Source organism: Panthera leo, chromosome B3 (genome assembly GCF_018350215.1).
Source record: "Panthera leo isolate Ple1 chromosome B3, P.leo_Ple1_pat1.1, whole genome shotgun sequence".
NCBI lineage: Eukaryota > Metazoa > Chordata > Mammalia > Carnivora > Felidae > Panthera > Panthera leo.
The window spans coordinates 37,452,750-37,468,757 of NC_056684.1; the positions used below are offsets into that span (position 1 = coordinate 37,452,750).

At 58.3% G+C, this 16,008-nt stretch overlaps 1 protein-coding gene and 1 non-coding gene across 2 annotated transcripts; one reads left to right on the forward strand and one right to left on the reverse strand.

The window, feature by feature from the left end:
* The first annotated feature begins 1,861 nt into the window (after nucleotides 1–1,861).
* Nucleotides 1,862–1,968, forward strand: LOC122223264. The gene has a single exon (XR_006204150.1). It is a non-coding gene; the product is annotated as a U6 spliceosomal RNA (small nuclear RNA).
* Nucleotides 1,969–6,800: 4,832 nt separating this feature from the next.
* On the reverse strand, nucleotides 6,801–15,780 carry SKOR1 (SKI family transcriptional corepressor 1). Its single transcript, XM_042940489.1, has 9 exons — nucleotides 15,674–15,780; nucleotides 13,249–15,451; nucleotides 12,038–12,128; nucleotides 11,006–11,113; nucleotides 10,413–10,484; nucleotides 8,969–9,043; nucleotides 8,655–8,729; nucleotides 8,076–8,141; nucleotides 6,801–7,552 (listed from the first exon to the last, which is right to left on the reverse strand). Exons 1-9 carry the CDS (start codon nucleotides 15,778–15,780, stop codon nucleotides 7,458–7,460), a joined length of 2,892 nt encoding a protein of 963 aa, XP_042796423.1. The 3' UTR covers nucleotides 6,801–7,457.
* Between the last annotated feature and the right edge of the window lie 228 nt (nucleotides 15,781–16,008).

Genomic DNA, 16,008 nt, shown 5'->3' on the forward strand with positions numbered 1-16,008 from the left:
TAACACCTACTCCTGTAGCCAGAAATGGTGAACAACCTGGTCCATCTCCTGCTGGTTTTCGCAATAAGGCAGTTATGAACCCACGAGATGTACCTGTCACCGTGACACGTGTGCGCATTGACTGTGACCAAAAGGCTCTTCTTCTAAATACATGAATAAAAACGTGGATGCTAATTGAAGATTAGCATCATCTCCCATCAATGCTAATACGCTTTTTGGTTATTTGCAATTCCCTTTTGCAAATCTGAGGGAAACATCATTGCCCAAATTAGCTCTTTTCCCTCAGTGAAGGCCGTATTAGCATTCTGAGGTTTGTGTTTGCTTACTGCTTATTTAGACAGAGGTCAGGTGAGAAGCTGGGCAGCCTGCACCTGATTTCCATTTCACTGAAGACAGGTGGGGGGAGGGACTCCAAAGTACCCAGAGGCCAGGCCAGGTGCTCCCTGGCTGTGGTCTGAGTCAGGCTCACAACGCTGAGCCACAGCATGACCGGGAGCACCACCTACCTCCACAGTGGCTTCTCCTGCCTGAAGGACTTGCCCAGATGGGTGACATTGACTCAGGTAGCTCCCAGGTCATCTTCTGCCTGGCACTGTCTGTCAGGTCCTCTCAGGGTTGCACCCGTATGGAGCGACAGTTCAAATGTCCCCTTCCCTCCTGCCCACCTTCATTCCCCAGTCACTGTCTAAACCCCATGTTCTTCCCTTCTAGTCCCTCTAGCACTGAGAATGCTCTTCCACGTTTGCTTGGCTCCCTCGCCGGAACCGAACGGCCACAGCAACACAAACCACTTCTTGTTGGCCCTGTAGCCCCGGCGCTGACGTCACAGATGCTTGCTGTGTGGTGAGGGAACTAGGGCGGGAAGGAAAGTCTGAGCCGATAAGGCCTTGGGAGCATTGTCCAAAAGGGGAGGCCGCACTCCTGGTCCCAAATCTTTCCTCGCTCGAGTTCCACCGTGAAGAGGAAAAGATCGGTTTTTGAAACCAGACTTGCCTGCAAATCCCAACTTCCTTCACGACTGGCAGGCTAATTTTGGCCTTGATTAACCAACTAGAGCTTGTTTTCTAACGTGCAAATTGAGGGGAAGGACACGGGTCAGCTAAGGGGCCCGGCCCAGTGCTGGACCAAAGCCTGGCGACCTTTCCCGGTCTGCCACACCTCGAGTCACACTACGGAAAGCGTTGGCCCCAAGCGGACGCTCACCCCCTTGCCCTTGGCTTCAAGCACGGGGCGCAGGGCCCGACCACCCCAGGGGAAACAGCGGCGCACCGTGAACCACTCCTCCGCGCTGCGGCCCCGGGCCACCCTGCCCGGCCCCTTCCGGTGCACGACCGGCGTTTCCAGCTCTCGCCAGGGTCACGGGTCCTGCCGCGGGGACTGCCCGACCCGATTTCTGTGGGGCCCCCGTGCGCATCACCGCCTCTTGTCCCCCAAAATGTGCTGGCGCCGCGCACGCGCCACCCCGCGTAGTTTCGGGGACACCGTGCCGCCCGGTTTTTCGGTGGAACCTCGCGTGCGACCCCTGGGGGCCCAGCTGGGACGGCGGGGAAGAGGAGCGCGGCCGCGCGCGCCACGTGACCGAGTGTGAGGCTCGCGCCCTCCGGGGGCGCGCAGAGGTCGCGCGGGCCGAGGGCCAATTTCCCATGGTCCCTTAATTTGCATATACAACGTTGGAGGGTTAGAGAAATAATTAGAGTTCATTTCGCTGTAATCATAAAGATACAATTACCGTGTGTACGAGATACACAAGGTCATACGTCTTCAAAATTTAGTTTTTTCTAAGTAGTGCAGTGTGGTCACCATAACTGTAAAAGTCTTCGCATTCTCTGCTTTATATACCCTCAGAGCGCGCCCACATACCGTGCTCGCTTCGGCAGCACATATACTAAAATTGGAACGATACAGAGAAGATTAGCATGGCCCCTGCGCAAGGATGACACGCAAATTCGTGAAGCGTTCCATATTTTGTACCTGAGCTTATCCCTCCCTTGCAAACACTTTTCACTTACAGGTTCTTTTGTTTCACACAAAGGAAACTGTACTCCCAGGAGATGGAATAAGAGGAGGTGGGGCACAGTCAGAATCTCTCTTTGTCGTGCTTTTTATGTCGGGCCCCAGTCTTCCGATCTTTTCCAGCTTGCCTCTGCTTCCCCTTGCACTATCCTGAGTCCCACGGTACCTTAACACTTAAAGAAACGGTCTTGCCAAAGTGGACCCACTTCAGGTCCAAAACAGAACCGGAACTTAGGGCTGTGATAGACACGGTGACTCCAACAGGAACGCGCAACAAGACTCACCATACTGCCTCTGAATCAAAAAAAATAACGCCCGCTCCTTAAGGTCTACCGTGTGCCAGGGGCCTCACCAATATCCGGGTTTCGTATTCCTGACAGCCCTGCCTTGTGAGTATTATTGTCACCATTTTACAGGAGTCACTGAGAGGCAAAGCAACCTGGGCATGATCATGTAACCAGTAAGTGGCTGCGGCATAAGACCTTTGGAGGCACAGGCCCTGAAAAGATCGGGACCCTGCCCCTGCGCAATGAATGCAAGAACCACAGTCCTAATTAGTAAGATTAGTAAGAAAAGTCCAATAAATTTCAGATTTCCTGCGATGACTTTATCAATGGTTTTGAAATATCTCCCCCCCCCCCCCCAGGAGAAAAATGTTAGTGCACATGTTTTGCTGATGCCTGAGCACACACGTAGTCGGCCCAGCGGTCTCTGCAGCCGCTGGGAGAGCATCGCACAGATCCCAGGCTCTGTGCTCCCCACAGATAGGGCAGGCTGCAGACGCCAAGCCCCTGAGCCGCCCCAGGGCAGAGGCGGGTCTTCTCCCGGTGGGCGCTCAGAGCTGCGAAGCAACGTTCCATCAGGGATCCATTTCTGTTCCCTTCAGTGGAGGTGAAATGATCCTTTCCAGGTAACAGCCGAGAATAGCGGTCTGTGGGACCTCTCACTGCACCTTCTCCTCGGCTCACAGCCTCCAGTGCATGCAGTTGGAAGGCAAGCTTTGGTTTTCCTTTCTTTCCTCAAACATGCCTGGTTCTTAGGAAGAACTTGGGCAATTGGGTGAGTAGTTTTCAATGTCTCCTTCTGGGATGCCAAACAAGGAAAGGACCAATGTTGGTGTGACTCTTCTTCTAAAGAAACTGTTCCTCTTGGTCTGACCCGTTGTGTTGGAGCAGAAAAGAGGAAAGACAGGCAATTCTTAGTCCTGGAAAAGTCAGACACCTGGCTGACTTTCCTGGCTCCGCACTGTTCTATGAAGTAAAACTTCTACTCCTGTTACACATGAGGAAGTTGAGGCACAGAGACATTCAACAACTTGCCCAATGTCACAAGACTAGTAAATGGCAGAGAAGGGCTTGAAGCCCAGGAAATCTGGCTATAGAGCTTGTGCTCTTAACCAAACACTATGTCACCTTTGAAGATAGAGAAGGAGAGATAAAGCTGTTTAGAATCAATGGAAAGAAAACACAGGCCCAGTTCTGCTTTTGTCGGTGTTCTGAATTCAAGGACAGGAGTTGTATTTTTGCAAAGGATCAAGGCTCTACCTTAGATCCAAGGAGGTGGAGTAGTGGACAGTGGGGGAACTGCACCCTCTTTGGGACACAGCTGAAAAAGGAAGAAAGTTTTCCTAGGCCGACAATCTCTTACCAGACACCTGTCCCCCTCCCCAAATAATCCTCCTGAGGAAGGATCATCTGACCACTAAACGTGTGCTTAATTAATATTAGGCAAATGAACTTAATCGTCTCCCAAGAGCTGTAGTCCAGAAGCACCTAGGGACTCCTCCCCTCAGACATATCCAGCATCCTGATAAACCGCAAAGTTGGAACCACTTCATTTAGACATCTGTTGAGCTACTTTGGGGCACTGGGTGCTGTGTTGGAGATCACAAGGAAAAGCAAGATGTGGCCCCTGTTGCCAGGGTACTTACAGTCCTATGGGGAACACACACACACAACCAAGGATAACTCAGAGAGGGGAGCACACGCTTAGCTTCAGGAACCAAGTGCCACAGGAATGCAGAAGTCAGTCTAAGGAATCCGGGGGTCTGCCAGCTGTTTTTTTGCAGACAGGTTACCAGATTTGCAGGATGCATGGAGGCGGGATTTCTCCCCCGGGGGGGGGGGGGGGGGGGGGGGGGGGGGGGGGGGACTCTCCACCAGGGCCTACAGCTTAATCCTGGATTTTCTGGGAAAGGTGAGGATAGAGACTGTAAACAGCATCTCCTTATGAGTATTTCGAAGTTCCTTTGATGAAAAAAGGTGGTCTGAGGTTGAGGGGGCATCTTTACCTGGTACTTTATCCACAGACCCAGGACTCCGGAGCCAGAGCCCCTGTGGGCACCTCCCGGAGTCACGGGTGTGAAACCAGACACCTCGGAAGAACACCCAGGTCGAAGTTCTGTGCTCCATAGCCCGCTGGCAATTCCCGAAACCCCACTTTTTCTCCCTAAGACAACGCTCCCTAGTCTAGGGCCTTCGGACGTTGGCTGCAATGCCTAAAATGTGTCGCAAGGTGGCAACGTTGTGGCGAGAAATAGACTTTTTAAAAATCCTGGGTGTTTTTTTTTTTTCAAAGCATATTTTCCCTATTAATGTTTCATTTAACTTAATTAGAATCTGGTAAACTAATTAAAGTAGCTACGAGCCCCGCAATCAGCAATAATTCGTATAATTATTGATAATTACATCCATACCAATCGTTTGGTTATTAACATTTGGGGGAGAACAAACCACTTCTGAAGGGACGAGGAACCCAAGAGGGTTTTTTGCGACAAAGCTTTCTGGGTCGGATCCGCCTACACCTCCAGTCTGCAGAGATTCCGGCCCAGATGGGGCGCCCTTTGGCGAACCCCTGCTGCCTACGGCTTTTTTCTCTACTTTGGGGAATTCGTTAAGGGAAGGTGAAAAGGAGTATTTGCTAGGCTTCTCTGCGTGGGCCGTGGCCACGGAACTTCCTGCCTGGGTAGCAACTGTAATTCCCATTTTATAGAGCAGGCTGTGCCGCTTCCAAAGGCGTGGTCACGCCAAGGGGGTGAAGTCTCGTGCTCTCCCCAACACCTGGACTGTTCTGCGCTTCCCAGCACCGCTCGGCCCTGGACGCAGTCACTTGCTCACTTCCTCTCGCGACCTGTTTCGCCGTTGGTGCAGCGGAGAACTGATCGGGTTGGTTCCACCCAAAGGAAACCTTCCCGATCCCCGGAGGGTCCCTGCTAGGAGACCTCGCGTCCCAAGGTGACTTCTTCCCTCGACGACACCTCACAGTTTAGCCGCTGCCCTCACCGCCATTATCTCTCTCATGTCCTGTGTCTAGCCCTCCGACTGTCTCGGGACTGGGGTCCTGAGAGCCCTAGCGCAGGGGGCTCCGGGGACCGGCTTCCTGCCTCCGCAGCGCGCCGGGGGGTGGGGGGGGGGCCTCCTCTCCTACGCCCCTTCCAGGCGGCAGGCAGCGCGCTCCCTGCTCACCGACCCGCCACGGGCCCTCCAGACGACCCGCTACCAAACTTCCCGACCGGCGCAGCGCAGGGCTCCCAGGCCCGAGGGGCTAGCCCGGCGGTGGGGGACCGGAGGAGTGCACGGAGACTCCAGGGATGTCGGAGGGCGGAGTCCGCGGGGCGCTGGACCGGGCTGGGGACCCGCGGCCCTGCGCCCCACTTCCCTCCCAGAGCTCTTCCGCGCGCGCCGGGGTGAGAGGCCTGAATATTATTTTACGTGGGCCAAAACGGAGGCCTAGAAGGATGAAGGGAGCGACACAGAGCCCTTAGTCCTCAGCCGAGGTGGTGAAACTGGAAGCCAGGGCTGAATGAGCCCCAGGACGGTGCGCTTTCCCTCTCCAGGCACACTCTTCTCCCCCTCAAAAAAAGTGCGCTGCAGTTTCCATCCTTTATCTGTAGCCTAACCAGCAGGTGCGCTGTGGAAACTGAGGCCCACGGGAGGCGTGCGGCAAGGTGAGGGCTCATCAACAGCGGCCAGGAAGCAACCCACCGCGGTCACACGCACCCTGACACCGCCCCATCCCCCAGTCGAGACCACCTGACTCCAGCGCAGGCGGGCGTCGCCTGGCTCCTTGGGCTCCTCCACGTCCGCGCACCCTCTCGGGCCCAAATGGACAGAACATTAAAAACTGCCAGGGCTCCCTCCGTTAGGGTAGCGGAGGGGCAGGCAGGAGGATATCTGTGTGCTTCCAGGCTCGCCCAGTCGAAGTCTATCCTAGGTACCTCGCTCCCCGCCCCGCCCCGCCTCGCCCCAGCGCTCCAGGGCCAGGCCTGCGGTGTCCGGGCCTCCTGGCAATTCTGAATGAACCTGGGCTTCCGGGCAGGATGCCGGGCAAACTCCCAGGAAGTGTCCGGTCTCTGACCGCGCTGGAAAGGACTTCCTCGTTGGGGCAGGTGTGGAAGTGGGCGCGAGTAAACCCTCGGCCCTTGAGGGAGCTCCAGGGAAGAGTCTGAGACCCTGGCACCCAGGAGCCTCCTGTAGTCCTCTCACCCCTGGTCGAAAGGCTCCAGGGAGGGTCCCAAACGTGGGGAGAGGGTGGCCTGCGGGGCAACCTGGGTGTATCTGAAGGACTGGTAGAGAGGTCGGGGAGCTCGCTGCTGCCTACCTGAGCCGTGCGATTCTCAGCCCCCGCACTCCAAGACTCGCGCCGCCGGCAGTCTTCAAGCCCCACCTGTTGCCCACCCCTCAGCCCGCCTCCGCCCACCCTCCCCACCCCGTACTCCCACCTCCACAACCCCAGGAAGTGACAGATTTCTTTTTTTTTTTTATTAAAAACAAAACAAAAGTCACGGATACAGGGTGGTCTCCCCAAACAGGCTCAAGGTGGTCTCCATCTCGTGAGTCAGTTGTCGCCCTTTTTAAAGTGCTGTTACATCAAGAGGTTACAAGAAAAAATAGACAAAACAAAACCCAAAGGGGAATGCAAAACGGGACTGGAAGCAGGTCCAGGAGAAGGAAGCAAAGTAACTTACAGCATAAATAAAACCGAACCCAATACTGAACCAAGAGAGACTCACAGTACATTTATATCCATTGCACATAGCCACTTTGTCATTAGGAACAAGTTTCAGAAGTGGACGGGACGGGGGTGGGGGGGGGGGGAGCGCGGGGCCAGCGCCAGCGAAGTTGCTACATTGTGTACACAACTGGGGGTCCGAGGCTGTATGGGGTGGGGGGAGGCCCCCTTACCCCTTTCTTACCCCCTTCGGTCCATTTAACCCCATGAGGTCCGATGCCCTGGAGTTCAACCGTGGGGCGAGGTGGTATTTACACTTGGAAACGGAGAAGGGGCCCTGGGCCGAGGCGCCCGGGAGGAGGGCGGGCGGGAGGCTGTATTTACATCGGTCGTGTCCGAATGGCTTGTTCCTCGCTCTCGGCCGCCGCGGCCGCGGGTATTTACAAGAAGAGAGCAGCATGGCTTGAGGGCGCGTGGGCGCGGCCGGGCCGGCCCTAGGGCAACAGCGGGGGCTTGAAGGAGCAGTTGCCAGTGCAATGGCGGGGCGTCAGCATCTTGCAGGAGAAGTGGTGCAGGGCGTCGTGGGCTTCTGGAGAGACAGTCAGGCGGGCAAAGCTGGGCACCTCTCCTGCCTAGCCTCGCTGGCGAGGCCTACCCTCTTAGTCCACTCGCCTCCTCCCCTGCCTGCCCACATCTCACCCACCCCCTCCCGCTCAGGGGTTATCAAGTGAGCGGATCAGAAAAAGGTAGGAGGCTAGGAGTGAGAACCTGCGGTGGTTTAGAACCACTGCTCGTGTTCAATAGCCCCATTATACAGAAGAGGAAACTGAGGCACAGAAAGAGGGAAGTCAATCTGCCCACGGCCAGATTTGGATCCCTCGGCAGATTTCCCAATGCCCAGGGCTCAAGGGGCTCTTTCTCCCTATTCTATCGTTCTAGAATTATTTCCGCATTAAAAAAAAAAAAAAAATCCCATTTCCCTCCTTTCAGGTAGACCTGGCCTTCCCCTCTCACTAGCCCCGCCATTTACTTTTTCATTCATTCACTCACTCATTCATTCACTGGCACAGCCAGAGCCTGGCAACCCTATCTTTGTTCCCCGGCTTCCGCACCTTTTAATTTCTGCTGGATAGCATAGCGCGCCTTCCGCTCTTGATCGAGTTCGTTACACAGAGTGTCTGGAAGACATGGGGAGGGGCCAGTGAAGAAATGAGACCACCCTCCAGCCGGCCGGGGTCACAGCCTGGGCCTCACCCTCTCCCCAGTGCTCAGCCCCCTCGAAAAAACAAATCCGGGGGACCGAGGGAGGGAGCATCAGTGCTCCAAACTGCAGCCTGGCGGAGGGAGGAAATGGCCTGGGATGGCGCTTAAAGGCAGACGGATCTAACCAAAATTAAAGCAAACTTAGGCATTACTTCCCAGGTAATTTTACGCCTCGATTTTTAATTTAGAAACCATGGAAATTGCCGCGATAAGAAGTTCAATCACTCCATGTAATGATGCCTGCAAGCCGTTTGCTGGGCTCGCTTGCCATTCTGAGGCTAATCAGAGTATACAAAGGATATTAAATAAAAAAAATAATTGTTAAATTACCTTCAATTTAAATCCAAATGACTGAGCCAACATTGCGGCTCCTGCCAGACGAGAGGCAGTTACGGCCCGTGCGCGCGCTCACCTGACTCCCGTCTTACCTCTGACAATTTGCAGCTGTTGTACCATTTCTTCTCGATAAGCCAATTCCCTCTTCATTTGATCCTGAAAATTATCTGTGCAAATTGATTAAGTGAGAGCTGTTAGGCACAGCCCCCTCCCTCGGCCCCATTTCCCCACTCCCCTCCCCCACCCCCACCCCTTCGGTCTGCGGCCTAGCGGGAAACCCTGGAAAAGGAGGGTTCCGCGGCTCAGGCAGGGCGCGCAGCCGCAGCTGCCAGTCCTGGGGTCCGGGGGCGTGCGGGAAGAAAGCTCTCGCGCTGAGGTGGGGTGAGGTGGGCCAGGAAGGGGGTACCTTTGAGACTCTGAAATTCTCGCTCCAGCTTCTTGCGGAGCTCCATTTGCTCCAGGAGCAGTTTTTGCAATTCGTCTGCGAAGGGCCCAGAGTGTGAGGTAAAGGAGGGTGTGCGGGACTCAGGCCCCCCTCCCCAAGGTCCTGCAGGTCCCGCCCTGGCCAAGAGCCCTGAGATGGGAGTGGCGGAGTGGTGGGGCCCGGAGGCAGAGGCCCTCCGCACTGTTTTCCCATTTGCTTCCAAAGAATCTGGACGAGGAAAAAGGGCCAGGAGCTAGGTTGCCCAGGAGAATTAAATTCAGGTTTTGGGCTTCTAGGCTCTGGCTCCAGGCACTAACCAGCATGGCATCTGCTTTAAGTTGTTCCAAACTCCCAAACCTTAGAAGCTGGCCCAGGACTTGATTTACCCCTCCAAATGACACACCCCATTCCTCCCTTCAACCATACAGAGCTGGGTGAATCTTGTCAAGGACTTGGTCCCCTGCCCTGGAAAAATACATATTTTCACAACAGTTTGTTCACAATTTCAGGGGGTCTCAGGACCCCAAATCCATACTAAGGGCCCTCATATAAAGCACCAATGATTTGAAAGTAATTGCATAGCCTGTTAAATGTGTAACCAGGAAGAGTGGAAGACCACCACTGCTTTCCCCCCTTCCTACATCAGTTTCCAAGGCCATCCCTGGACCGTTTGAGGGCAGGGTGGTGGATAGCGGGTGGATGTGGAAGGCACCGTTAGTGCCCTCAGGACTAGCTACAGAGGAATGGCAGGGGCTGCCCTGACCAAGGAGCTATTGGTATCCAAGTCCTCCCTGCGGGGGAGGCTCTCTGAGAAATCCCACCCCTAGCAGGTGCTGAGGAAACACAGAAGTGGGAGGTAGAGGAGCAAAGTGGGGTTAGAGGCTCCCATCCTCTGTGCCTCAAGCCACATGCTCCCCCATTGCAGATGAAGCAGCTACCCCAGGATCCCATTCCAAAAACATGCTCCATCCCCACCCCATTTAGGGTGTATTGAGGTGGGGCCAGAACGCCTTAATTCCAGGAAAAAATTAACCTCTCACACTCCTAAAATAAATGCCTCTTTGCAATCTTGCTTTTCAGAAAAAGTCCTGTGTTCCAGTGAGGTTGGGAGACCCACATTGCCCTATCTGATTGTCATATGCATCAAGTTCTGAGAATTATTACTCATTTCTCTTTTTTGCTGGGTTCTTCAGACAGGCTAGCCTCAGGAACCCAAACTTCTAATGAACCTCTAGGGGTTTGGTTCACTCTCCTCACCCCACCCCCTCCCCATACCTCTGTGCCAGGATAATGTGTCCAGAGGATTATCCTTTGCACTCAATGAAAACAGATTCCCCAAGAGCCCTGTATTCCCATGCACTCCCTTACAAGTAGGGTTCATCTCCCCGAAGCACAGCGTACCCCCATTTCACAGATTTAACCTCACCTCTGGCCAGGTTCTCGATATCTTTCTCCACTAGCTGAGTTCCTGTGACATCCAAGGTGAGCCCATCTTCACCTGGGATACAAGGGCAGGTAAGAGGGGTTCTCTCCTGGGAGAGGCCTTGGGAGGGGAAGGATGAGCTTTCCCAGAACCGAGCTAAGTCAGGGAGCTACTACAGACCTTCTACCTTTAGAAGAGTCAGTTACAGGCATCCAGTATTACCTACCTTCCAAGCTATCATTTTAGAGGGTGACCCACTGAAGGAGAGTGCACCCAGGGAAGGTAGGCTATCTTAGGGCAGGAAGTATATACCCTTTGACCTGCTTCACGTGGGTGACGGTGTCTCTCATTTCCTTTTAGTACACCCCCTTCCCTTCCCCCAGAAGAGCCCCAAACCCACTAAGGAGGAAAGCCCTGGCCTGCACCTCGCGGGCGCGCTGTTTAAATATGTATCTGCCAGCCGCACAAGGGGACCAGCAGCCGCTTACGTTTGATCGAAAGCCTTCCTCAAAAGCCAAGCCCAAACCTGTGTAAACCTGGGAGACCTGGGCCCCGGCTTCCGGGTGGGGTTGGTGCGTGAGGGTCCTAGGGCTCACCTCGGTCTGTATTTGCGGGACTTGGCTGGGAGATACTCCTTTGGTCTGGATAGGATTTCCTCGTTTCCAAATCGTCGGCGGTCGAGTGATTGTCTTCCTTATCTGGTTCTTAAAGGCAATAAACCGAGTTTCAAGGAGAAGCAAAGAAACCGTGACCCCGATACGGCCAGAGCTGCTACGGTCGGGGCGCCCGAGCCCTAATTAAAAGCGTTGTGGCCGCCGCTGCTTCCCGGCTGTGCGCCTGGGCTTGCACCCTCAGGCTTTGGGCCGGGCACCCCCTCCCCCGCGCGCGGTCTGCCCATCCCGCGCTCCACGCCCCCTCCCCAGCCCCTCGGAAAAGAACAAGACGAGCAGCCGAGCCCACCAGGGACGAGCGACCTACATCGCGCGCAGATACTGGGGCACCGCGAGCGCGCGTGGCCGCCGGGTCTGCCCGCGCCGCCCCCGCCGAGAACGCGGCCCAGGCTGCGAGCCGCGCGGGGTGGCGGCGGGGGAGACATCCTTTCGGGTTCGGCCTGCCCGGATTTCCGAGGCCCTCAGCCCCTCCTCTTCGAGCCACAGGGGCCCGGCGCACTTGCAGGTCTCCCCCCGGGTTGGGTCGCAGCCACCGCGGGCTCTTCGCAGGTATCCAAGCGCGCAGCCAAGCTCCCGCACCCTCCGCCCTAACCTGGCTTGACCACAGAGGACCTCGAGGCCCCAAAAACTTGGCGAATAAATGAGAGGACTGGAAAGAGGTGCCAGGCGTGGTTTTAAAAAGGATTTTATGAGGTGCATGTGAGCGTGTGTTGTGTGGTGGACAGGGAGGTTTGTTGTTAAGTGACCAAACGATGGAAGTTGTTAGTTCTCGCTTAGCTTCCTTTCCCTTTCTTTCTTTTTCTTTCCCTCTCCCTGTTTTTCTCGCTTCCTCTGCCTCTCTTTCTCCTCTCGTCTTCCCTCGCAGTAGCACCCCCCCACACACAGCCCTGTCCCTCCGCCCGCGGTCCCCGCGTCGCATTGGCCAGCGACCTCGGCAGGGGGGCTGAGGGGCGTTACCGTGGGCCTCGGGGGTGCAGAGGTAGGAGGCCGCGGGCCCCAGCGCCGCCGCCGCGCTCTTCACGTGCTCGTCCCGCTCTGGCGCATACACCTGCGGCGGCCGAAAATGACAGGCGGTTAGGGGTGTGCTTGTAGCGGCTCAGGGTCCCCCAGCCCCGGCCGCGGCCGAGGGGGAGCCCTGAGAGGGAGGCGGAGGTCAGCTAGCCCGTGGGCCCCGAGGGCCCTGGGCGGCTGTGACGCACGCGGCGCAGCCTGGCGCCCTCGGAGGCCACAGCAACGTTGTAGTTTCAGGGTAATTATTAGCGCCCTCGAGAAAATTATCAGAAAGACAAAGCGGCTCTCAAGACAAGAGCTGTCCAAAGCCACCCCCCCAACACCCTTTGCCCACCTCCTTTTCGGCATCTTCCCACCAGCCCACGCCCAGTCCCCGCATAAATGACGCTTTTTGCATCCAGCTAATGATTCGTGTTTTAATAGACCCAATGGAAATAAATGTACAGGTGTGTGCACCCACTTTCAAAAGGCCAACGACTTCGGCTTAGTTGCACAGCTCCGACCCGCACCCGTGGTTCAGACAACTTGAGAGCCCCTCTCCCGCCCTGCACGCCATCTCGACAGCTGCTACCAAATGAACCCTGCGGTTCCCCAGGCCGGAGTTCAAAGGGACTCAGAAAACTACAAGTTGAGGTAGAGGAAGATTCCGGAACCCCGTACTGCTGGGGCCCGGCTTGAGGGAGAGGCGGTTCTCTCCTCTCCTCACCAGCCCCTTCGTCCCCGGGACTCTGATCTCCATCTGGGCGAGTGTGCCACGGCCCGGCCTCGCAAGCGCTTTTCTCTGGCTTTGGGTCCCTTTTTCTGCTCCCGGTTCTTTCCCCAGATCCCTTTTATTTCTGTGTTACTGAGGTCCCGGCCTGTCTCTGCACGACCCCCCCCCCCCCGCCCCCGCTCCCAATCAACAAAAACACTGCACACTCGTTTCTCAGGCCTGTTCCCCCCACCTCCGGATTTTCTGAAACCCTCACTCACGGGGGCGAGGGGGTCCCAACAAGTTCCACAGCGCTGGGCCTACTCAGAGCGGCTGGGGCCTACCGCTGGCATGCCCGCTCAGAACATAATCCCCGTCCCTAACTTGTCCAGTGCCTGCCCCACATCCCGAAGGTGCCGAGGGGTAAGCGGGGAGGCGCCACCAGCAAGGCGGGCGCGGGGCTCACCTTGGCCGGCGCGGGGCCCCCCAGCGGCCCGCAAGGCTCTCGCAGCTCATAGCCGCCGCTCGGCGGGCTCCTCTCAGGTCTCCGCACCACGTCGTCGGCAGCCAGGTCCCCAAATGTTGACCTGCTGGCTGCGGGCAGCCCCGGGCGGCGCCGGGAGCGGGGGCTGCCGCCATCGGGGGAGTCTGTGGGACCGTCGGCGCCCGAGGAGGTGGTAGACGGGGGCCCTACAGGCTGGTCCGCGTCCTGGCCGCCTGCCGTGCTGGGCGCACTGGGTGCTCCGGGATCCGCCTCGTCCAGAGCGCCCTCGTCCTCGGGGAAGCGGTTGGACTCCACGTCCACCTCGGGCTCGTCAGCGGTGTCCACGTCGGGCGAGGCGGAGTGGTAGCTGGAGCTGCCCTCGCTCAGAAAGTCTGGGCTCACGTAACCGCCGCCGGACCCTGCGCCCGGCCCTGGCCCACGAGCCGGCCCGGCGCCATACGCGTCGCGGGCGCTACCGTAGAGCTTGGCGATGCTCTCGGCGTCTTTGACCACCGGTCGGAAGGCCGACACGTAGGAGCCTTTGCGTGCAGGCGGAGGAGGCGGGGGCAGTGGGGCCAGGGGCGGCGGCAACGCCTCGTCCGCGCCGTCCTCGTCCAGCGGCCCGCGGGACAGCGCGCTCGGGCAGCGCTCCTCTGAGCCCAGGCCGCCCTCCTTAGCCGGCTCGGCACCGTCCAGGGACTCGGGGCCGCCGCCGCCGGCAGCCGCCGCCGCCGCCGCGGCCGCCGCCGCTACAGCGGCCGCCACCGCCTTGGCTTGGCTCTGCGCGGCTGGATAGGGTGGTACCGGGAGGCTGCCTGCCGCCGGCCAGAACATGGGAAACGTCGGGTACACGGTGGCTGCGGCGGCCGCTGCAGCCACGGCCGCTGCGTCCTTGGCTGCCCCAGAGGGCTGGTGACCCCAGAACATGGCGCCGCCACCCGGGCCAGGGCCTGCCCCCGGGGGCAAATGGCCGGATCCTGGCCCGCCCGCGCCTCCGCCAGTGCCCGCGCCTGCGCCGCTCCCGGTGCCTGGACCGCCCTTGGGCTCGCCCGCACCTAGCACCGGGTCGTCCTTTTTGGGGCAGAGGCCGAAGGCCGTGGGGAAGCCATAGGGGTGAGGGAAAAGCGGCGGGGGCAGTTTCTGCAAGAGGCCAAAGCCCTTGCTGGGCACTGGGATCACTGGGTAGCTGCGAACCCCGGCGCCGCCACCAGGCCCTCCAGGGCCCGCCGGGCCGCCGGCTCCTGCCGCTAGACCAAGTCCCCGCTGCGGATGGGGAGGAGGCGGCCCAGGAGGTCCGGTAGCCTCGTCTTCGCCGCAGCGCAGGCTTTTGTGGGGCGGCGGGCCTGGGGCCATCTCTGCGCCACACCCGGGGCCGCCCCCGCCGCCAGCACCGCCCTTCCCCTGCCCACCCGACCCGCCATTAGCACCGCCGCCGCCGCCTCCTTGCAGCGAGAAAGTCCGCTTGCGCGTGCCGCCATTGAACATGGCCTTGACGTCCTCCCAAGCGTGGCTCAGTTCATCTGTGGCCGACTTGTCACTGAGTTTGAGGTGACGGCGCCACGAGTTGAAGTTAGCGGCGTCGGGCTGCGTATACTTGGCGTCGGGTGTGCGGTGCGAGTGGAAGATGAACTTGTTAGGCGAGAAATACATGCTGCAGTAGCCGCACTTGATGCACTTGGCACGCGAGCTGTTGTAACGCGCAGGGATGAAGCTGCCACGCGAGCCCCAAGCGCACTCGTGCACCACATCGAAGGCGAAGTTCTCGGGCAGCTTGGGTGGCTTGTGCTCGCCCAGGAACGACTTGCACAGGCGTTCGGCCTCGCGCTTCGTGATCATACCGCAGCGGCGCGAGGAGATCGGCATGGCCCCGGCCCGACGCAGAATCTCCAGTTGCACGGGCGTGCACTGCACGCACGTGATGCCCAGGGCCACACGGCGGTTGTGGATCTCATTGTAGCTGTAGTTCTTGAGGAGGGTGTTGGAGATCTGTGCCAGGCACAGGCGTTCCTGGCCGTCGATGACCAGAGACACGATAGGCACCCCGTACAGCGACGTCTCGCCCACCTGGTTGGGTTTGAGAGCGCTGGAGCCTGAGTAGGGTTGCAGCTCCTGCTTCGAGGTGGGTGAGGAGTTGCCCTCGCGCCCCGGCCCCAGCTGAGTGGTGAGAGCCTCCATGCCGCCGCTCCTATGAAACAGAGAAAGTAGAGAGCAGTTGAGCCATTTTCAGCGCCACCGTGGCTCGGGCCCGCCCAGCTGGGCGCGCCGAGTTGGGCGCGCGGAGAAACTTGGCCACAGGGAGTCCAAGCTCATTCTCCCCCTGGACGGGAGCCTTTTGTTATTCAGACGCGCGCTGGCGCCACAACAAAAGCCCCTGGGGTTTGGGGGGAGAAGAAGGGGTAATTGAGACCTCAGGATTGCCCCGGCAGCTCGGAACCCAATTTTGTTTTCGGATTGTGCAGGAAGTGGGGCCCAGAGACGGAGAGTGACTTGCCCAAGGCCACACAGCAAAGCCATTGCCTAACCCAGGGTTCGTAACGTCCAGATCCTTGAGCCTTTGGCTACCCTTGATGCCTGCCCTACCCGCCCGGGTCCTGAAGCCCGGACTTCGGGGACAGGCTGCCCCTCTGCTCAGTCGCGCATGCACGCGGGCGGGCGGGGAAGACGCAGGGAGGGGTACGGACCGGGGGAGGGGCGGTCACTGCCCATCTCCAGACAGCAGGGGGCGGGGGGGGGGTGGGCAAG